The 24,092-nt window shown below is 39.9% G+C and overlaps 1 protein-coding gene across 3 annotated transcripts in view; it reads right to left on the reverse strand.

The window, feature by feature from the left end:
* TENM3 (teneurin transmembrane protein 3) overlaps positions 1–24,092 on the reverse strand; it is a 582,976-nt gene that overhangs the window by 228,943 nt on the left and 329,941 nt on the right. For all 3 annotated transcript variants that reach the window (XM_030191520.1, XM_030191518.1, XM_030191519.1), the window contains exons 7-10: positions 13,105–13,315; positions 12,550–12,651; positions 12,186–12,380; positions 4,710–4,910 (exon numbers count right to left, since the gene is read on the reverse strand). In XM_030191520.1, coding sequence (XP_030047380.1) covers positions 4,710–4,910; positions 12,186–12,380; positions 12,550–12,651; positions 13,105–13,315 — 709 coding nt within the window. The remainder of the gene's footprint in view (positions 1–4,709; positions 4,911–12,185; positions 12,381–12,549; positions 12,652–13,104; positions 13,316–24,092) is intronic.

A 24,092-nucleotide genomic window follows, 5' to 3' on the forward strand; every position in this document is an offset into this window, starting at 1 on the left:
GATGATGCAAACATCGTACAGCTGATAGATACTCCTTCCAGAGGTAGCAATGAAGGAGCAGATTCAATAAAGGACATAGTATAAATTAGATGTCTATCCAATGGGCCTTCCAAAGAAGAAACTAACATACTACCTTTCACTTTTATCTTCCATTTCCCTATTTATCATCAAGGCAAAGGTGCAGCAACATGTTACAAGTGAACCACAATCTACAACCCTCCAGTGGTGCTCTGGCACTGCTCCAATAGGTTCCCAAGAGGCAGGGACTGCCCCTTTAGGCGTGCACTGGAGATAGAATTTAAAATGCTACAGAGGCATTGCATAGGGTGGGGGTGTTTCACACCACACCCTGTCCAGGCCTCAAAACAGCATTGGGAAATCAGCTCACCAACCGACACCAACAAACTAAGTCTTCTCCTCTTTTTCTATGATATATTTTCCACATTTCCTGAATATTCTGCATTCTCTAATCTTCTCTTTCTTCTCTTCTTCACTCTCTCTCTCTCATATGTCCTCCAGTTGGTTTTCACATCTCATTTTCCTCAAGCTGGTGTGTGAACCTCCACTATCCCCTGCTATCGTTTCATCACTTCAGCAGTGTACTACATTACTAGTTCTTTATCCAGGCACCTTTGCTTAAATATCATTATTGGGCTGCATGATGGACAGTGACAATACTGACTGTTACTATACATGGGAATGGATTTTGATTACCTAGCTTATCTCCTGCTCCTTAGTCTACAAGGAGGAGGTGAGGAGGTGGCGAAGGGAATCTCAATCATTATATAATTATTATTACTTATTTTTTTGAAGAAAAAGACAAACTTGTATTACAGAACCACAGTTTGTGTCTCTCATTTACAGGACTGTCATTGGGAAGAGTCTGAAATGATAAAAACCTTAGGAAACTGTGAATAAAGGTTCATGGGTCTGTAGCTCTAGTATAGATCAATTTTCATTGAGTCGGAAGACCAAACTAACAAAATAAGAAAGCTGCTGCACATCTCTTTTCTATGTAGCATGGAGCCTCATGTTAATAATGCAATACCCAGATGCTTCTGAGCTGAATGATTTTTCTCTCGATTGCCTACAGAAAAACAAGTGAATCCTGTTCTAAGTTTGAATGACTGATGGATAAAAAGGATAGTTCTTGATGAGGAGGTGGTTCTCAGATTTTTGAGCAGGCATGATATCCAGTGAAGTATTGCATTTGGTTTGCCACAAGACAGAAAAGTTTAAAAAATGTATATCATGCTGGCCTGAGCAGCTGATGCAGCATGGGCAAGTACAAAGAGCTCATCTTCCGCTGTTACATATATTTCAGGAGACAAGGACTGGAGGGGGGGGGGGGGGGGGGAAAGGAATATTTTTTTTTTTTTTTTACAGTAAATGACCAAAGTCTGAATGAGACATAGAAGGCAAAAAGGCCTCTAGTCACTTGAGCTCCTTTAGGAGAAAGGGGCAGTCTATTATTATAACACTGTTTTAATATTTTCTTGGTGGGAACTTGTCTGTACTATTAGTTTTGCATTGAGAATCCTGAAGTTGAGATTCTGGATGCATGACACAACATGCATCAAGACTTCAGCACTCATCTGATGTCAGTATTTAGGTTCTGTGTTGAGACATCTGCGCTGAGGTTCTCTTGGCAAAAATTTAGCATTTGTGGTCTATGCTAATATTTCAGTGGTCAAACTCTGCACTGAAAGGAGACTGCATTTATGTGAAAAATGAGCATGAAAACATGTGTCAGAATAAAGCCATGCACATCTGAGGTGGAATTAAATTTGGCTGTACAAACCATTTTTAGATAGCATGTATGTGCAGAGCAATGCATGTATAAAATGGAATTGATTACAAATTTGGCTGTATGAACCATGTTTCAATAGTGGACACAAAATGGGAAATCCTTTACTTAAAGGGGTCAACACAATGTTGATTCAATGGATAAAAGAGATGTATTTAACTAACCCATTAGAGCCCAACGTCCCCATATGGGAATTTATTATGGGGAACATTGGGCACTAATGGGTTAAGAACAATAAGTAAGACAAGTAAGAAGATATGTGTATGGGGGTAAAGGAATACTATATATAATTACATGAATCTCTACCTGTAAAGTGCAAATGTTAAATGTCTAAGTGCTCTAAAGCATCTGAAAGTTATGACCTAAAAGATAATAGAAAATGAAGAACTGGAAGCTCAAAACGAACTGGGCACAAAAAAGGTTAATATCAAAAAAAAAAAAAAAGAAGAAGAAGAAACAAAGGAAAAAACAAAAGTGGGGACAAAATACCAACACCAATGTATTGAACCATAAAAACATAACAAATGTTTTAAAGAAAAATAAAAGAAGGGTGGGGGAACTGAATAAAACTACAAATTGTGAGGGCAAAGTGAAAGTAAAGTACACATATGCCTAGAATGTAGCAAAAAAAAGTACAAGAAAGACAAACATAGGGGGATGAACCCTGTGCAAGCTAAAATGAAACTAACACTATAAACTAAAAACAGGTCTATTAAAAAGCAAGGCTGCAGTTGGGACAAAAGTGCAGAAACTGAAGCTGTAGACCAATAGTGGCTCTAGATCAAAATGGCAAACCCTTGGTTATTTTACTATTGCTATGCTACTAACAAAATTATAAGTTTTATGTCAAACTGTACCTACTGTACACTGCCTTGGGTGAATATCTTCATAAAGGTGGTTAATAAATCCCAATAAATAAATAAAAATACATTCAAGGGACAGTACACCAATTGAAAAAAAATAACAGCAAATTTCAATTGTTGAATTTAACACATCACTCACTATATTTAGTATTTTTGTCACATTGACATAGGATATTTTTGATTAAGGGGCATGTTTATTAAAGTGCCTTAGTCACCACAGGTACTAATGTGTAGTAACCATTAGGGTGAAGAATGCTAACAGGTAGATTGTGATAAAAACTACTGTGCTGTAAACAAATCTTGTATTAAGTGACTAATGCAGAAACTGGGCAGAGGTCAAGCATGGCTGACAATAAAAACTATCATGAGGCACATAGCCATACGGTATGTGTTGCAACTGACAATGGTTGCACTAATCAGCTCAAGAGATGGCATTAAGTTCAGTGACACTGCTTCCAGTCCAGTAATATGGCTGCTGTCCAATGGTACCACACCATTACTAAGGTCCCTACTTTGATCAGGCCTCTTCACAGAAACCCCCTAATCAGTACCCAAACAGAACAAATCCTCTCAAACACAGTACCATAAACTCCCCAACATGTATTTATCTTCAATTATCCTTATATGGCAAGGTGACACCTGGTAGTACCACAAGAATGAGGATATATGGGAGAAGGAAAAGAATCCCTATGCACAGTAGAACAGGATGCAACAGTGAGGCAAAAACCACAATAATCAAGAGTCTAGTGGAGAACCAAAGAGACTTTAATGCACAATAGTGTCAAACAGTGTCAGTGGCACAAAAGTTAATGACTCGACGTAACTGTATTTAAGCATACAGTGCCTACATCACTAACAAGAAGCAAAGTAGAGACATCGATCAGAAGCAAGAATCTTTGGCTTACCTCACACAATGTGAATGATCACAATTTAGGCAACGTTTCACCGCACAAACTGATTGCAAATAAATCCAAAAGAATAAAAGCACAGAGGGTTGCAAAGTGCAAATGCACTAGTTATTGTGGGTTTTGCCTCACTATTACACCCTCCCTCCAGTACCACAAGAATACCACTAGGGGTCAGAGCTGCAAGAAGGGCTGGGTATGATGTTTGGGGTGGGGCTCATGTTTGATGGAGTCTTCTCTTCAGGTAAAGACTTGTTCTGTGGTTGCCTGTCTTGAGGGGGGGCTGATCAGGGATGTACTGTCAGGGCTGGGGGAGAATTGGATTAGGAAGGTTATGTGCTAAGGAGAGGTTCAGTAGTGCACTTGTAGTGCAGATTTTAAAAACTTTTTGCACTGCAGCGCAGAAGGTAGCATGGATGCACCTTCATTATTTCCTGAAACATGAAAGTAGGCCCGTTGATAAATATCTGCCTTGAGAAGTCAATGCAGGGCAGATGCATTTACCACAAACACTTTGCACGTAAGGTTCAGCAAGTGCTAAAACTTAAAAACATTAGTAAACAGGCCTCTAAGAGCAGAATCCGCTTTAGCTTCAGCAATAATTTAGCAGCCTATTTTCCATCAAAATTAACAGCATTAGTTAGGGTCGCACATTTGTCACTCAAACACTTGTTTTAGCCACAAAACAATTATATATATTCTCCGGTAAAACAAGTAGGGCCCAATATTTAGCCACTGGCATTATACCTGGAAATTCAATGCCAGGTCATGTTTGGGCTCCAGCATTGAATTTCCAGGTACACGGAGCCAGTGAAAACACAGTTGGTTAAGTGAGATATTTGGCACTTAATGGGCTATGAAGAATCACATAAAAGTAAGACTGCATTTTATGTGGTCCTATTAATGTGGTTTTCTTAGCTGGTTAGGAGCTGAAAATTGGCACTTAACTGGCTCAGTGCTGACTCCACCTCTGGAACCCCCAAAATAGGTGGTTTCAACTTGACCACAATTTGGCATTTTCAGCAAACTGACCTCTCTTGGCCATTTAAATCATTTTGAATATCAGGCCTGTAATTAATGGTAATCTTTACCCTGTGTGTGTTCCTGTCAAAAAAAATTACTAAAACTCCTTACCATTTGAACAGTCTACGCCAGTCCAGTTAGGATCACAACTGCAAGTACCACTTTCCTGGAGGTAAGTCCCATGACCTGAGCACTGGTCTGGGCATGTGGTCTTCAGTATCTCACAACGGGCGCCACCCCATCCTGGGTTACAGTGGCATTCACCGTGGCTACAAATTCCATGGTTGGAACAGGTTGAATCTAGACAATCAACTACAGAAAGGAAAATAAAGACATTATCAATTTTATTGACATCCAATTACAATAGACTACTAGAAAGAATTCATTGTGAGACAGATGGATGGATAAATTACAAAATAGGTCTTCTGCTTCCTGCCTACTCAGTTCTATATGGTACTTATAAAATATGTAGACAGTAGGCAACTGTCTAGGGGCAACTACCAATGAAGAGTCCACCCTGGAGCTATAAATGGCACACTTGCAGGCTCCATCTAGCCCACTGCATGAAATGGGACCAGTAATTGAGTAATGTGCAACGTGCGTTCACGAACTAACATGGTAGCACCTTTTACTAAATCTAACCTTTATGGTGACTTTGACTGTAACCTTCTCCTTTTCTCTTTCCCCATGATTGGCTTGAGGCTGTAAAATGGTCTAGATTACTGCAAAATGGGCAAGTGTACTCTGGTAATGATGAATTATATGGGAGGTGGCACTAACATCCAGGGAGCTCTAGTTTTCCTCCAGATAAGAAAAAAATACAGGTGTTTATGCTGGTGAGGTTTATTTATAAAAACAAACAAACAAAGGAGGTGACAGTCTCCTTACTATGATAGAATAAAAGTAAAAAAGGTAGACTAATAGAAAGCATAAACATATGAAATAATTTATTGGTGTGAATCAAAAAACAAACCCGACGTGGCCACATTTCGCCCTCAGGCTGCGTCAGGGGTCAAAACTAAGAAATAAAAACATAGATATCAAATCATCAAACATAATTCATATATATCAACTTTCATTATAAAACATTCATATGTGTCATTATATTTTCAAAATAATTTCAAATAAATAACAAATATCAATATAGATATACAGTCAACCATGAATATCAAACAATTATATGAAAAACTCATGTCAATCATGATAAACATTCATGTATGTCATAAAATATTGCAAAAATAGCTTAAAATTCATGATATTAATAATTAAAAACAATACAAATAAACTGCCGCAGCCTGAGGGCGAAACGTGGCCACGTTGGGTTTGTTTTTTGATTCACACCAATAAATTATTTCAGAGGTTTATTTATATAAATAATATTACAATAATTTTTAGTGTATATTCTGCTTTTTTATATTTCAACAATAAAACCAAACCTATTTGGCTGCCGAAGCACAGAATGTATAAATGAAAGGGAACAAAGCAAAGCCTTTTCCTGGGATTCAAGTTCATACTGCAGCGATTCTCTTTGAACTCCCTGCATAAATCCACTAAAGCCTTTCACCTTAGATAAGATTCTCTTTTGAACTGCACTAGAAGATTTGTTCTCAGGATCAGCTGAAGATGAAAGACATTGAATCTCACAATCATTTAGATAATTGAAAATCTTGCAATCATTTGTGATTATACCGAATTACACCCAGGACTTCAAGGTTTCAGGCTCTTGTCCTCTGTTCTTCCTAATCACAGAGCAACAAGTATTTAGTTTTCTAAAACAACCAATAGCAACTAAACTAATCCGGTACCTGTGAATTCTAACAGCTATACACAGGGCCCTCAACCTGTTGTTTGAGAAATAAATGACTTGCATAGACTCTATCACTCTTAATTCACTTTAATGTGCTTTGGATGATGAGATTTAATTTAGCAATCTGACTCAATAAAACTTTACACTTGTAGGGTCAATGGTCTGAAAATTTAATTCCGGAGGCTTAATTGCATTACTTTGTACGTGCAGATCAATAAAATCTATTTGATCGAGGAAGGAAAATGGTACTTTTTCCTACTGAAAAAAAGCCAGACTGCACTTTACAGAGCACTATCATGAATATCTTCATTACATCTCAGAATGCGAAAATGATGTATCATCTTTCACTGGCATCTATTTGAATCAGCAATTTCACCTCTTTGTAGGTTTTGAAATGCTGCAAGGTGCAATAGACCATTGCTGTCTTCTGCAATGTGGAAAATCATTTGCATCTAATCTCTTTGTTTGAAGATGTACTCTTAATGCACTCCCAAATAAAATCATTCCCCTTCTCTCCCCTACAAAAAAAAAAAATTAGCAGCTAATGAGACTTCCAACTAAGCAATATACTTTAATTGCTTAAAAAAAACCCCTATAATTGTCTCCTTTTGTCTTGGTTAGAAATACAATAGAAATGATATAAAAAACTTGAAGTTGTGGTGTCCTACATTGCTGCAGGCCATGCAAAAGTGTGTTGTACCCAAGAAGTTTGTAGTCAATTTTAAAAAAAGCCAGACTGCACTTTACAGAGCACTATCATGATTATCTTCATTACATCTCGGAATGCGAAAATGATGTATCATCTTTCACTGGCATCTATTTGAATCAGCAATTTCACCTCTATGAGTTTGATTCCCACTTCAGGCACAGGCAGCTCCTTGTGACTCTGGGCAAGTCACTTAACCCTCCATTGCCCCATGTAAGCTGCATTGAGCCTGCCATGAGTGGGAAAAGCGCGGGGTACAAATGTAACAAAAAAAAAACCCCACAACATCTACCCGTTCCACTCCACTCATTATTTTATAGACCTCTATCATATCTCCCCTCAGTCATCTTTTCTCCAAGCTGAAGAGCCCTAGCCGCTTTAGCCTTTCCTCATAGGGAAGTCATCCCATCCACTTTATGATTTTCGTCGCCCTTCTCTGCACCTTTTCTAATTCCACTATATCTTTTTTGAGATGCGGCAACCAGAATTGAATACAATATTTGAGGTGCGGTCGCACCATGGAGCGATACAAAGGCATTATAACATCCTCATTTTTGTTTTCCATTCCTTTCCTAATAATACCTAACATTCTATTTACTTTCTTAGCCACAGCAGCACACTGAGCAGAAGGTTTCAACGTATCATCAATGACGACACCTAGATCCCTTTCTCGGTCTGTGACTCCTAACGTGGAACCTTGCATGACGCAGCTATAATTCGGGTTCCTCTTTCCCACATGCATCACTTTGCACTTGCTCGCATTAAATGTCGTCATCTGCCATTTAGATGCCCAGTCTCCCAGTCTCGTAATGTCCTCTTGTAATATTTCACAATCCTCCTGTGATTTAACGACTTTGAATAACTTATGTCATCAGCAAATTTAATTACCTCACTAGTTACTCCCATCTCTAGGTCATTTAAAAATATGTTAAAAAGCAGCGGTCCCAGCACAGCAAGCAGCGGTCCCAGCACAGCACCCTGGGGAACCCCAATAGCTACCCTTCTCCATTGAAAATACTGACCATTTAACCCTACTCTCTGTTTTCTATCTTTTAACCAGTTTTTGATCCACAATAGAACACTACCTCCTATCCCATGACTCTCCAATTTCCTCTGGAGTCCTTCATGATGTACTTTGTCAAACACCTTCTGAAAATCCAGATACACAATATCAACCGGCTCACGTTTATCCACATGTTTGTTCACCCCTTCAAAGAAATGTAGTAGATTGGTGAGGCAAGATTTCCCTTCACTAAATCCATGTTGACTTTGTCTCATTAATCCATGCTTTTGAATATGCTCTGTAATTTTGTTCTTAATAATAGTCTCTACCATTTTGCCTGGCACTGACGTCAGACTCACCGGTCTATAAATTTCCTGGATCTCCTCTGGAACCTTTTAAAAAAATCGGCGTTACATTGGCCACACTCCAATCTTCCGGTACCATGCTCGATTTTAAGGATAAATTACATATTACTAACAATAGCTCCGCAAGCTCATTTTTCAGTTCTATCAGTACTCTGGGATGAATACCAGTACATTTTTCAGTACTCTGGGATGAATACCATCCGGTCCAGGAGATTTGCTACTCTTCAGTTTGTAGAACTGCCCAATTACATCCTCCAGGTTTACAGAGAATTCATTAAGTTTCTCCAACTCGTCAGCTTCGAATACCATTTCTGGCACCGGTATCCCACCCAAATCTTCCTCGGTGAAGACCGAAGCAAAGAATTCATTTAATCTCTCAGCTACAGCTTTGTCTTCCCTGATCGCCCCTTTTACTCCTCGGTCATCTAGCGGTCCAACCAATTCTTTTGCCGGCTTCCTGCTTTTAATATACCTAAACAAATGTCTATGTGTTTTTGCTTCCAACGCAATCTTTTTTCGAAGTCCCACCCTGAATCTTTAAAAAAAGGATCTAACAGGGTATACCTTGAGATTCTGGATGCATGACCCAGTATGCATCAAGACCTCAGTACTTAACTGTACTAAGACCTTAGTACTCAGCTTCGGTGGTGAGACTTCTGCACTGAGGTTCTGTGCCAAAAAGTTGGCAAGCTCTGCACTGATAGATTTAGCACCTACTAGTCTGATTCATGATATGGAACCCACTTTTGAAAATCTTTAACATCTGCCTTCTGTTAATGGAATATGGTGTCAGCATTAAGATGCAGTATTGAGGTCTTCACAGTATCTACATCTTTCGTTTCAGATAGGCACAATGGGAGGTCTTTTACTAAAGCTTAGAATGAGTTATCTGCAGCAGGGCCCATTTTATTCCTGTGGGCCCTGCTGCAGCTAGCTCGAGCTACGCTTTAGTAAAAAAGCCCCAATGTTTTCTGATTATGACTGGTAACGCCTTGATGCTAAAGATTCCAGTTTTATCTTTGCAGCATATTCCTGTGCTGCCAAGTGCTCCACAGTCTTGGAAGGGGGAGAGGGGTCAGAAACTAACCCTAGTCACTCTGAATTTTGCTTGAAAATTGGCAACTGCAGCCCCTTAGCTATAGTCTGCTAAGGGTCAAGTTGCAAAACAAGGGACTACCAATAGGGGCCACAACCACCATTATTTAAATGGGAGCTGCTAGAGTGGAAATGGCCCAAGGATCATCCTGCCCTGACTATGCATCTAGGAATACATTGGTAGGTCTTAAAGATAGGAAGTGGATTTGAAGAGTGTACTTTCTAAGGAATTAGGGGATAAGGGGACTTTTCTTTTCTTTTTTTATCATCTGTCGTTACAGGGTATTGGGCCTAACATGGGCCTCCTTATTTTCAGGTTGCTGCATCAAGGAATAATTTATATTTCATCTGCAGAATTGCAAATAAATTTACTGTGTGATTCACTAATCTAAGGCACTCATGTTTTGTGGGTCAGTGAATCCCATAATAAATTTTCCTGCAGGGAAAGTGTTTAAATTCACTATTTTACTGTGGGCTAGTAAACAGAGGCACAAGTAGAGTAGTGGAGAGTGAAGTGATTTGTGCAAAGTCACATAAAAAATCAGTAGGACATAAACCCCGACTTTCCTGATTCTCAGTCAGCTGCTCTAACCACTAGGTTACCACTCCATTTTAGATAAACTGGCCACACAGAATAGAAGGTGTAAATGTGTGTGGCACTACTCCTGAGAAAATTTTAAAGTGGAAGTAAAATGTACTTTGACTGAAAATCCTGCAAAGTCCACAGAGTGAAAAGCAAATACATATCTTTCCCCAATGAGGCCAGTTATAAAATTACCCTCATAATGTAAATATTCCACTTACCTAAATCAGAAACTCTTTATATTTTAATTTGTTATACATTTTTTTTTATTTTTATTTTTTTACCAAAGCAATATTTTAAATTGAAAAATAAACAAAACTTTGAAACTACAAAATAAGAGGCTGAATGAGCTTTACCTTTTTCAAACATCACAAATCATAAAATACTATATGGCACTTAAAAAATATCTTAAAGCCCCCAAATAATGGAGGGAGAATTATCACACAGTAAAATTGAAGAATAAGGAGAATAGCCAATGAGACTGAATAAGACTTAACAACACATGCTGAAAAATCAAAAATAACCTATAATCCAGGGAGAGTAGAGGGAGATGGCCCTCCAGAGACCACAGGGTTATTCTCTCTAAAACTGGGGTTATCAACCCAGTCTTTGGGGCCGCCGAGAGGAGGGGGGCAGGAGGGGCAAAATTCCACAGGCCTGAGCCTCCAAGGGGGAGCCCGGCGCTGAGGTCTCTCTCTCTCTCCTGCCAGGACCTGAGTGATTGCTCATAGGAATAGATAGGTGTCTCTAGGATTTAGCACACACCTATTTTTAGCGTGCGCTAAAACCAGTAGTACATCTTTGTAAAAGGCCCACATAATGAGGCATAGCAACATATGTCGTCTAATGAGGTAACAAATAGAAAACAAGAACCTAAAAATCGCTGTAAAGTAGAAACAAAGGTATTAATAGGTTTCCATTACTTTACCACACACAATTAAATATGTTTGCAGAAATTATCCAGAGGTGCCCAAGCTTTTGAAATGGAAGAAACATTTTGATGTTTCAAGGTTGCAGCTTCTTTGAATTTCCTTATAAAACAAGAGTTGTTCCCACCATTCGTATATGTTGAGCTCTATATTGTATTTCAACACATCTCTATTCAAAGAGAGTACAACGGAGGAAACTAGAGCGTCCGTGTTAACAGACTCTTCCAAGGAGGTCTCTAAAATATCATCAAACTAAGTGATGAGGAAAAGGCAAGAATATTCATGCTCCCCTCAAAATATCAATTTAATAGACACTTGAGATACCAGGTAAACACATAAAAGATATTTCAAAGCATCTCTTAAGCTGCAATCATCCTGCAATTAGGAAAATTTAGGAAACACATATTCCTACATTAATTGCATCTCTCATCATTTATTTATACTTGATATACCACCTTTCACGCAGACAACCAAAGCAGTTCACAAAAGCAAAAAACACAAGGAAAACAGAAAGGAACTCCAATAAAGAAAAAGGAGGAAAATTGGGGAAGGAAAGGGTCTCTGCTGTCCATGACACACCACATCACCAGACAGAACTCTGGGGAAGGCTTAGGAAAAGAGATAAGTTTTCAAAGCAGAACAAAATTTGGGACAAGACTGCTCTGATCCAAGATTGAGAGGAAGTGAATTCCAGAGGTTATGGACTTGAAAAAAGAAAGCAGAATGCCAAGTAGACTCAAGGTGAGAACAGTGGATGGGGGAAGAGCCAAATGGTGTGCAATAGTAGAACAAAGGCCATGTGGCGGGGTATAGGGGACAAAAGAAGAGGAAAGATATAAAGGAATCCTGAGATATGTGCAAGTTTAAAGATCTTGTGAGAAGAAAGAACAGACTGTTTAGATCAAACAATGCTCCAGGGAAAACAACTACTTTACAAAGCCTCACACTGGGGGAGGGGGGGGGGGGAGGAGAGTTCTCTCCCCTATAGGATCAGTACAGCTCCCATCCAGTCCTTTCATTCCCCTGAGAAGATAACCACATGCAATACAATACGAATAAAGCTACCGAGTGCTGTTTGGTTACCTATTTTCATATTTACCTTCTTCACAGTTTTCTCCTTTATATCCAGAGTTACAAGCACAAGAGCCCATGATACAGATACCACGGCCCCCACACTGGGGATCAATACACTGGGTAGTAGGCACATCACACTCTGTACCCTTCCAGCCACTGAAGCAAAGACAGCGGCCTTTAGAGTATTGACCATTTCCACTACATAGTACTGGGCAGGCTGCTGTGAAATAAGATAAGGCAGAAAAAAGTTAATGACCTTTCCATCATATTAAGGAGAAAAGTCAATGAAATAAGTGGCATTTTTCATATCTTTTTTTTTTCTTGGCATAGCAGCATTTTGTGTTTCTGCAGTTTGAATTTATTTACTTAAGAACTTCTAATTCATATACCTCTTGAACAATCAGGGCCCAGGAATCCAGGGAAGCAATGGCATGATCCAGAAACACATTCTCCATTTCCATGGCAATTTCGGGGACATTCAACCACAGACTCTGAAGAAAAGTGTACATATAATTTCTTTAAAGTTTGAAATCACCAACATGACCGACAGCCCATTTCCATCACTATAGTAACATGTTTGGCTAGCTTCTTCAGTATCATGTATGCAGTAAACAACTCCTTGTAATTACTGACTGTGACATCCTCTACAGAAAGATGTGTATATCATGCATGCTCTACACACAATTCACACTTTAATAGCTTACACTTTACAGGTATAAGAATCCACATTATGATTCTAACTTCTATAATGAGAAATGAACAAACTTGAAAGCTTTCCACACACACAAAAGTTGAGAAGCACTGCACATTGATTCTGAAGAAGTAAGTCATTTTTAGAAAACAGAGTCTTTTGACAGCTCATATCCTTTCACATTCTGTATCTGAGAATCATCTTAGCAATATTATGTCCATTTTCCCATTAAAAATGTGAAGATTATGCTTACCCATGACAATAGTATTAAAGGACACCTGCTCAGAATTTTTTCCATCATTGTAGAAAGCTAGATGCCAAATTCCAGAACCCAGATACTGAATAAAGCCAGCCTCATGGATGCTGATGGATCTCGACTGCCTTCCTGTTCTCTCAGGCTCCAGCAAGTCCCGCTTTTCTCTTGCGATCAGCCTACTACCATCCAAAAGTTCCACAAAGTCGTACTGCGAACAGCAAAGTTACAAACCATTGACAAACATGTTTCACATAAAAATACACATTTCTTAACTATTCCATTATATTTCAAACAAAACACTAATAAGTAAGAATCTCATTTTAAATAAGATATGAACTTTAAAAGAAATGGAATATTTTAAACTTTTAATTATATCATTTCTGTAATTAACACTTGCATAAACATTTTAGGGCAATTCTACAAAAGTACACCCTAACAGATACATGATGATTACATGCATATTTCACTACAATAAAGACATGTAAGGACATTCCACTTAAGTGATATTCTGCAAATATATGTATTTGACAGGTAGGTATACACACTTATTTTATTTTATAGCTACATTTCTCAAGTAGGATTTGAAATCTGTAAGGCTGTTTATGTTATTCTGTATGCTGTTTTAGATTCTTAAATTTGTAATTTGTCAATTTGTATTTCTTATCTTTTCATTACTTTTTATTTTTTTATTTAGGGCTGCATTTTGATTAAAATTTATAATTGTGATCAATCTTGTGATTAAAGGCATGTTATTTGTTTTCCCACTGCAGCTCCTTGTGACTCTGGCAGTGGAGGGCTTCTTTTACTAAGCCACACTAGCAATTCCCACCTGGCAAATGAGAGAATGGCCTTTCTCTCATTTGCTGCAACGGGAATCGCTAGTGTGGCTCAGTAAAAGAGGTCCTATGTGACTTGTCCAGAGTCACTAGGAGCTGAACTGGGGGAAAAATAAAACACATATCTTTAATCATGATTAAAAGTTTAATTGAAATGCAGCCCTATTTTATTTATTTATTGAGATTTAATAACCTTCTTTATGAAGAGATTCACCCAAGTCAATGTACAGCAGGTAGTTTAAGTTAAAACTTACAATTTTGTTAGCAGCATAATAGTAAAAATGACCACATATAAACAAATACAATTAACGAGGTAAATCTGAAAACAGCAAACTGAAACCTAACAATTTGTCTGCCATGAAACAGTATAAAAAACGTAGACATTTAACAGCACTGAAATTCAAACAACAGAAAAATAATATGATGTCAGCATAATACTAATGAAACATCTAATAAGCACTGAGAGTTTGGGCAGGACTCACACTTACTTGCATAACATATAGTATACGTAAGTTATGTCCATATATGTCTGGAATATTGGTGCATACATGCCAACTTTATAGCTGACTTAAGTGTTCATACCTTACTCATAAGAACATAAGAATGGACATACTGGGTCAGACCAACAGTCCATCTAGCTCAGAATCCTGTTTCCAACAGTGGCCAATCCAGGTTACATGTACCTGGCAGAAACCCAATTAGTAGCAACATTCCATGCTATCAATCCCAGGACAAGCAGTGGCTTCCCCATGTCTACCTCAATAGCATACTATGGACTTTTCCTCCAGGAACTTGTGCAAACCTTTTTTTAAACCCATATACACTAACTGCTACTACCACATCATCCAACAATGAGTTCCAGAGCTTAACTATTCGTTGAGTGAAAAAATATTTCCTATTTGTTTTAAAAGTATTTCCATGTAATTTCATTGAGTGTCCCCTGGTCTTTGTAATTTCTGAAAGAGTAAAAATTCGATTCACTCTTACCTGTTCTACACCACTCAGGATTTTGTAGACCTCAATCATATCCCCCCTCAGCCGTCTCTTTTCCAAACTGAAGAGCCTTAACCTCTTTAGCCTTTCCTCATATGTGAGAAGTTCCATATTTTTGCAATAAAGCTAGTCCTATATAATAATTCTCACCTCCAACGTTCAGTCTCTGTCTGGGACCTTGGCTCCGTGGTCTGATTCCGGCAGTAGATCAGTGACATCATCCGTATCACACAGCCTCTTCTATCGCTTCTGTTTCTGCTATTCATGTGGTCATGCCCTTGAGGGTGGGACCACACGAACAGCTGAAACAGAAGAGAAAGAAGAGGCTGTGTGAAGCGGAGTCCCTACAGTGCAGGAGGTAAAAACATGCAGGAGGTGGAGAGGGGGGGTCCTGAAACAACAGGGGAGGGAAGGGGGGTCATGAATGACATGGGGGGTGGAGTGGGTCCTTCTTTCGCTTCTGTTTTGGCTGTTCTTGTGCGGGACCACAGGAACAGCTGAAACAGAAGCGAAAGAAGAGACTGTGTGAAGTGTGCGGGAGGTAAAAATGTGCAGGAGGTGGGGAGGGGGGTCCTGAAATGACAGGGGAAGGAAGGGGGGGTCATGACTGACACAGGGGGGGAAGGGGGTCATGAAACTACAGAGGGGGGGGGGGGGGTCCTGAAATGACACGGGGGGAGGGGATTCCTGGAAATCAACTGGAAAGGTAGGGGCAGGTCCTGGAACTGGAAGGGGAGGGGGGTCCTGGATCAGGTTGTGGGGGGGATGGGAAGAAGGGGAGGAGGAGGGGAAGGGGGGTCCTGGAACTCAGAGAGGGGGAGAGGCAGAGAGGGAAGGGGAGAGGGGGGATGGGAAAAAGTGGCAGGGGGGGTCCTGGAACTCACATGTGAAGGAGGGGTTTCAGGAACTCAGACAGGGGTGGAAGGGGGGAGGGGAAGGGGGTTCAGCAAACTCTCGGTCTCGCTGTGTCTCACATATGCACTTGCATACACAGTCATTCTGACACACACACACTCTCTCACAGACACAATCGCACCCAATCTCACTCTCTCTCTGACACACACACACACTCGCACAGTCACTCTGTCTCTCACACAGTCACTCTCACAGACACACTCTCTCAAACATACACACTACGAGGAAAACCTTGCTGGTGCCCGTTTCCTTAAAAACTGAAACGGGCCTTTTTTACTAGTATTCTATAAAGGAAAGTAGGCATCTATGTGCCTTTATAGAATAGGCTTCTACCAGTTGTAGAGTTTCCCCCCATAGTATTTGTGCAAGAATGAGTATAGGAGAGAAAATCTCTCCCCATCCCCTCCCCAAACCAATTGTATTGAAGTTATTTGGCAGTTAGGTTGTACGTTTTACAGCACATATTTACTTGATCCCTAACTTTCTGGATCTCTCTCCCGTACTGAAGTATAATTCAGTTTCCCCACTCACTGAACATACTTAACTTGTATTCTATGATGTGCACTATTACCCAAACTAGATTTCAATAAAATGAGAAGTGGGTTTCAGACAAAAGTTATGTCAGTTGAAGGCCAAAAATAAAACCAGTTAATGGGATAGTCTATTTTGAGACTGGGTGAATCAGTGGTTTAGCATCTTGCGTTCCAAAGCAAGCAACCACTAACATGTGAACAAAACTAAAAACAGGCTATTCCTATGACGCTCTTCCATTTGATTTAGATAGCATTTACGTCATCTACGTAGATAACTGACGTCAGAGGAGGGCGGGCACAGGAAGAAGAAGGAGACATCGGAGGAGACAGAAGAGATCAAGAACAGCTGATCCATCCTGTGCAGCGCCTTCAAACATAGGTGAGAGGCGCTGCACCGGCCATTATGGTGGAGGGGGGGTCCGGTGGAGGGGGGGGAGCAGCGGGGACGAACTCGGGGGGGGGGGAGGCACGGAGGTGGAGGAGGGCAGGAGGCGGAGCATTGCTGACTGAAGAAGAGAGAGACAGGAAGGGAGGGGGAGCCCAGCAACTTGCAAAGGTTTAATTTTTAACAGCTTTTATTTCACAAACGGAGCAGCGGGGACTTCGGGGGGGGGGGGGGGGGGAGCAAGGCAAGGCCGTCCATACAGGACGCTGCTGATGAGCGCCTTTGCCCCCTCCCGATCCTTTAATGTTTGTGGAGACATGCAGGGGAAAGTGGGGAGCCACGTGTTTGTGTTTTCTTTTTTTTCTTTTACATTTCTGGCATGCACAGAGCAGCCAGCATAACGCTTGGCTGCTCTGCGCATGCATTACGAGCCGATTACCGACGGGGATTAGTGCATCGTTCTTTACAATACCGCACCGAACTTGTGCGACTTGTTTTTTTGGAGCATTGGTCGTTTTTTTAAATTCGGTAATGGCTTTAACGATTTTGCTTTTTTTTACGTTTGGTTGATGCATCTGGGCCTAAGTTTTTAAAGCTCTAAAGTATTTGATGCTGTTTTAATTCTGTAGCCCCTGATGTATACACCAGTCTTCCTTCTTCAATGTCACTTAGAAATAAATATCAGGAATTAGGTGACTAACAAATATATAGAATAAAATTGAACAGAATAAAGGAATATGCACAACTTGATTTGACAGTAAACTCATAATCTAAATTTTTCTGATACCCACATGCATCATAGTAGTAGTGATTGTCAAAGATGAAACTCAAGTTCAGAAGCCATCTCTTTTTAAAGCAAGAACATAATATACCCATAATTTATGTGAGACTATCATCAGAAAAGAGCTCTCAATTTCCTCCGACTCAGAAATAATCTGTGTTCAGTTCAGGAGGCTGCATCTCAAAAAGGACAGAACAGGCTAGACATGGGTCCACAGAAAATCTACCAAAAGGATGTGGGTATACACAGTGGAGGAGTTGCCTAGTGGTTAGGGTGGTAGACTTTGGTCCTGGGGAACTGAGGAACTGAGTTCGATTCCCACTTCAGGCACAGGCAGCTCCTTGTGACTCTGGGTAAGTCACTTAACCCTCCATTGCCCCATGTAAGCCACATTGAGCCTGCCATGAGTGGGAAAGCGCGGGGTACAAATGTAACTAAAATAAATAAATAAATCATCTGAGATTAGTAAACTCTAGAAAGGTACAGAGATGGGGAAATATGCAAGAGAAATACAAATACATAAAACGTATTAATGCTCAAGAAATAAACCTTTCAATAGAGAGGAAGTTCTAGAACAAGGAATTGCCATATGAAGTTCAGGAATAATAACAGGAAATATGTTTTCAAGGAAAGGATGGAGAATGCCTAGAATGCCCTGTCAGAGGATGAGGTGGAAACAAAACAAGGGTACTGGAATTTTTTGTTCAATTTGTTTAAATATTTTGAAACATAAAGAGGTCTTTTACAAACGCTAGAAACCCAATGGGAATAGATAGGCATCTCTAGCATTTAGAACACGCTTATTTTTAGCACATTCTAATGTAAAAGGCCCACATAATGAGGAATAGAAACATATGCCATATAATGAAGTAACAAATAGAGAACAAGAACCTAAAAATCGCTGTAACGTAGAAACAAAGGTGCTAGGGATAAATAAGGAGCATCTCTACAGGGGAGATGATGGAAATGAAGTACTGGGGTAACCTGCCAAGGAACAACAGTTAAAATCCAAACATGTGAAATCATTACTGCTAACCTGCATGGAACCACAGTTAGAACTCTAAAATTACCAGTTTATGAGAAAATACTGGTGGTAGCCTGCAAGGCACGGCAGTTATAACCTAAAAGGCAACGCTATTACTTGAAAGGTTTAGCTGGGCATATGGAAGAAAGGAGGGAGGTATTGGATTCCATATGGCAATTTTATGTATCTCTGCCTGAAATTGACAAACTGCTTCTCAGTAGACTGTACAAGCCATTTGGGTCTTCATCTGCCATGTTTTTGGCAGAGTGGAGGAGTGGCCTGAGGAAAGAGCTGATGGGCTGGGGGAACATATGAGAAGTGGAAGGGCAGTGGGTCCAGGATGAAAGAAGCTATAAATATGGCCATAAAGCTTTATGTAAGGAGAGTAAATAAAAGCAAGAGAAAAAGGAAACTGATATGGTTCTCCAAGCAAGTGGCTGAGAAAATAAAGGCTAAAGAGTTGGCGTTCATGAAATACAATAATTAGCAGCGTTGGATTTACTCTTATCACTATTCTTCCTTGTGTTAATCACCAAGTATTTGCCAAGAATAGATATTTCCAATATTTATTATAAATTTGTATAAAATATATTTCTTCTCAACCTTATACAATAAATCTCATAACAAATCATATCCCTGTTTTACAATATCCATTTGCTTGCATAGGTCCTTATAATTGAAATCCTTCAAATTAATTCTTTTGTTTTTGTTATACAAACTAGTAACCAATAATGTTCTTGGTATACTTGACCTTAAAAATTTGGCAATTGTCCACTCAATCTTCCACGTTGTTTATGGTTTTCAATTGTATTCCTTAATGATCTTCTCAATGCACTCCTATATATGTAATGGCTTTTCAATTATATCCCATAGTATATCTTCTCAACAGATATTCACAGTTCATGATATATCTTTTACCAGCTACAAACAGCTCATGATGTACCTTTCGCCAGCTACAACCAGATCTTGAATTATATTCAATAATACATCTTCTCAACAGATATTCACAGTTCTACAAAGAGCTTGTGTTTCGCCAACAGCATATTCAGGAACTCTTCAATATATCATCGTATTGCAACGATTTTACCTTTAGAATCACGTTGCAAATTCAGTCTCTCAGCAATTTCCAGCACAACAATCTTGGGTCGAACTAAACGGGTCCAACTGCTAAACCAAGTCATTATTGGTTACTAGTTTGTATAACAAAAACAAAAGAATTAATTTGAAGGATTTCAATTATAAGGACCTCTGCAAGCAAATGGATATTGTGAAACAGGGATATGGTTTGTTATGAGATTTACTGTATAAGGTTGAGAAGAAATATATTTTATACAAATGTATAATAAATATTGGAAATATCTAGTCTTGGTTCATGAAATACAGAAAAACTCAAGAAGAGGAACACAGAGAGGAATACCGAATGAAACTGAAAGAAGCCACGAGAGAGATACGTCTGGCAAAAGCGCAAGAACAAATGGCTAAAAATTTAAAGAGGGGCGACAAAAATTTCTTCAGGTATATTAGTGATAGCAGGAAGACTAAAAATGGAATTGTGAGACTGAAAGATGCTGTGAACCACTATATGGATAATGATGAAGAAAAAAACAAACAAATTTGCTAAACAAATACTTTTGTTCTGTTTTCACTGAAGAAAATTCTGAAGAAGGACCATAATTGACTGGCAAAAGTACATACAAGAATGGAGCGGATATAGCACCGTTCACAGAAGAGAGTGTGTATGATCAACTTTAAAATCTAAACGTGGACAAAGCCATGGGACCAGACGGGATCCACCCCATGATATTGAGGGAACTCAGAGAGGTTCTGGCGGGTCCTCTTAAAATTTTGTTTAATAAATCCTTTGAGACGAGAGAGGTTCCGTGGGATTGGAGAAGAGCGGATGTGGTCCTGTAGCATGATATGAGTTTAATTGTCAGAGTTATTGATTTTTCTGGATTAGATACAAATGTAAAATATACAGCTGCAAAGACTTACTGAAATAGTATCAGATAAATTTCTCTGACCATCACCCTCCCATGTAACAAAAACTAGCTGGGTGGGTACCTAAGCCCATCAACACATCTCCAAAGAACAAAAATCTGAAGATAGACAGCAATCACAGAGACTGGAGTTAACCAAAGACAGTGAAACTCCACCTATTCTCAGACAATGACTCAGACTGAAACGCTGATCTAGCTATCTAATCTGACAAAAGAAGCCCACTCAGACAAAGACTCTTAATCCTGTCAGATGCCTTCTGGATGTATATCACAGCAGATGTCCAGACAGAAAGTCTTATGATGTCATTAAAACATGTGACCAGTTACCATGCTCCATCTCAGAACTAGATGAAACCAGTTTCCAGCTATCCCTGAGTTTTCATTGGATCGAGTACACCCTACCTGACTTCAGCCTATGGTCCAACAAGAGATTATAAAAAGCCTGGAACATGCTCAGTTCTCGCTCTTGCTTCTTTGCTCTTGCTTTTGGCCTCAATTCCTGATCTGCACCTCCATGATCCTTGCTAGACTTCGCACATGTCCCTGATAAGACTTTCTCCAGGCTCCAGCAACAACTCTACAACAAAAATACTTCTTTTCCAGTGAGGATCTCCTTCATCATTCCAACCAGCAGCCTCCATCAAAGTGAGTTACCATTAATCCAGCCTAATTTATAATTCAGACTTGATATCTTGAAAGCGCATTTCCCCTTGTGAAAGATCCTTAAAAACTGCCTCTCTCTTGTAACATTATTACATTACCTGTATTGTAAATAAACATTTTAAAGTTAAATACATGGGAGGGGGGAGGAGGAAGAGGAAGGGGTGATTAAGGGAAAGGGGGGGGAATAAAGATCAAAGATTGGACATAAGGAGATCAACAAGAAAGGGGAATAGCATTAATTTAGGTGATTTGAACAGAATATATTGGAATGAGAGCAAATGATGTGGAACTGCATTGTATATAACTGTGGATGTAAATGCTTGTTAATATGTAGACTTGTTAAAAAATAACACACATTGTTGAACCATAAGCAAGGGGATGGGGGGGATGGGGGGGTGGGGAGAGGGAGAAAAAATTCACAGAAAAATTTGATGACACTTTAGTCAAAGGTCTGTTAAAGAAGACAGAGATCAATATTAAGTTTATGTTTATTGTCTAAGCATGTTGTAAACTGTGACATCAATAAAACAGTTAAAACATAAAGTTAAATACATGGTCTTTATGTTCTCAGGACATGTCCTTAAACCTTACAGTGCAGGTTAATGTAATTCAACAAATATAGTATTTAATTTCCCCTTTTCTTACATATTCTTATTCTTGTCATATATTACCTTATATTTAAATTGGTGAAGAATAGAATATAGAGGAATAATATATATAACATTATATATTATTATTATTTTACAGTCCCTCTTCACAAAAGTAGTGATGGGGAAGAAGCTAGAAACTACAGGCCAGTAAGTCTCACTTCGGTTATTAGAAAAGTAATGGAAGTTATGCTGAAGGAAAGGATAGTGCATTTCATGGAAGCCAATAAGTTGCATGATCTGAGATAACATGGTTTTACCAAAGGTAAATCATGCCAAACAAATGTCATTGAATTCTTTGACTGGGTGACCAGAGAACTGAATCAAAGACGTGCTATTGATGTAATCTACTGGATTTCAGCAAAGCTTTTAACACAGTTCCCCACAGGAGGCTCTTGAATAAACTTGACAGACTGAAGATAGGACCCAACTTGGTGAACTGGATTAGGAACTAGTTGACGGACAGATGCCAGAGGGTGGTGGTTAATGGAATTCATTTGGATGAGGGAAAGGTGAGTAGTGGAGTGCCTCAGGGATCGGTGCTGGGGCAGATTCTGTTCAATATATTTGTGAGTGACATTGCCGAAGGGATAGAAGGTAAAGTTTGCCTTTTTGCAGATGATACTAAGATTTGTAACAGAGTGGACACCCCCGAGGGAGTGGAAAACATGAAAAAGGATCTGCAGAAGATAGAAGAATGGTCTAAGGTTTGGCAATTAAAATTCAATGCAAAGAAATGCAAAGTGATGCACTTAGGGAGTAGAAATCCATGGGAGACGTATGTGTTAGGTGGTGAGAATCTGATATATACAGACGAGGAGAGGGATCTTGGGGTGATAGTATCTGACGAAACAGTGTGACAAGGCGGTGGCCATAGCCAGAAGGTCGCTAGGCTGAATAGAGAGAAGTGTGACTAGCAGAAGAAAGAAGATGTTGATGCCCCGTACGTTGGTGAGGCCCCACCTAGAGTATTGTGTTCAGTTTTGGAGGCCATATCTTGCTAAGGATGTAAAAAGAATTGAAGTGGTGCAAAGAAAAGCTACAAAAATGGTATGGGATTTGCGTTACAAAACGTATGAGGAGAGACTTGCTGACCTGAACATGTATACCCTGGAGGAGAGGAGAAACAAGGGTGATATGATACAGACGTTCAAATATTTGAAAGGTATTAATCCGCAAACGAACCTTTTCCGGAGACGGGAAGGCGGTAGAACTAGAGGACATGAAATGAGGTTGAAGGGGGGCAGACTCAAGAAAAATGTCAGGAAGTATTTTTTCATGGAGAGAGTGGTGGATACTTGGAATGCCCTCCCGCGGGAGGTGGTGGAGATGAAAACGGTAACGGAATTCAAAAATGCGTGGGATAAACATAAAGCAATCCTGTTCAGAAGGAATGGATCCTCAGAAGCTTAGCAGAGATTGGGTGGCAGCACCAGTGCTTGGGACGCAGGGCTAGTGGTTGGGAGGCGGGGCTAGTGCTGGGCAGACTTCTACCGTCTGTGCCCTGAAAATGGTAGATACAAACTAAGGTCAGGTATACAAACAAAGTAGCACATATGAGTTTATCTTGTTAGGCAGACTGGATGGACCGTACAGGTCTTTTTCTGCCCTCACCTACTATGTTACTATCACGCTTATTTTCGAAAGAAAAGGACGCCCATCTTTCAACACAAATCGGGAGATGGGCATCCTTCTCGCAAGGCTGTCCAAATCGGCATAATCGAAAGCCGATTTTTTTACACCCACGACTGCTTTCCGTCGCGGGGACGACCAAAGTTCACGGGGGCGTGTCGGAGGCATAGCGAAGGCAGGACTGGGGCGTGATTAGGAGATGGTCGTCCTCGGCTGATAATAGAAAAAAGAAGGGCGTCCCTTGGCCGACTTTACTTGGTCCATTTTTTTTCATGACCAAGCCTCAAAAAGGTGCCCGAACTGACCAGATGACCACCAGAGGGAATCGGTGATGACCTCCCCTTACTCCCCCAGTGGTCACTAACCCCCTCCTACCATAAAAAACAAGTTTAAAAATACTTTTTTGCCAGCCTTTATGCCAACCTCAAATGCCATACTCAGGTCCATCGCAGCAGTATACAGGTCCCTGGAGCAGTTGTACTGGGTGCAGTGTACTTCAGGCAGGCGGACCTGGGGGGGGGGGTTGGGGGGCTCAGCACCCAAGGTAAGGGAGCTATGCACCTGGGAGCAATTTCT

Source organism: Microcaecilia unicolor, chromosome 2, assembly GCF_901765095.1.
Source record: "Microcaecilia unicolor chromosome 2, aMicUni1.1, whole genome shotgun sequence".
Classification (NCBI taxonomy): domain Eukaryota; kingdom Metazoa; phylum Chordata; class Amphibia; order Gymnophiona; family Siphonopidae; genus Microcaecilia; species Microcaecilia unicolor.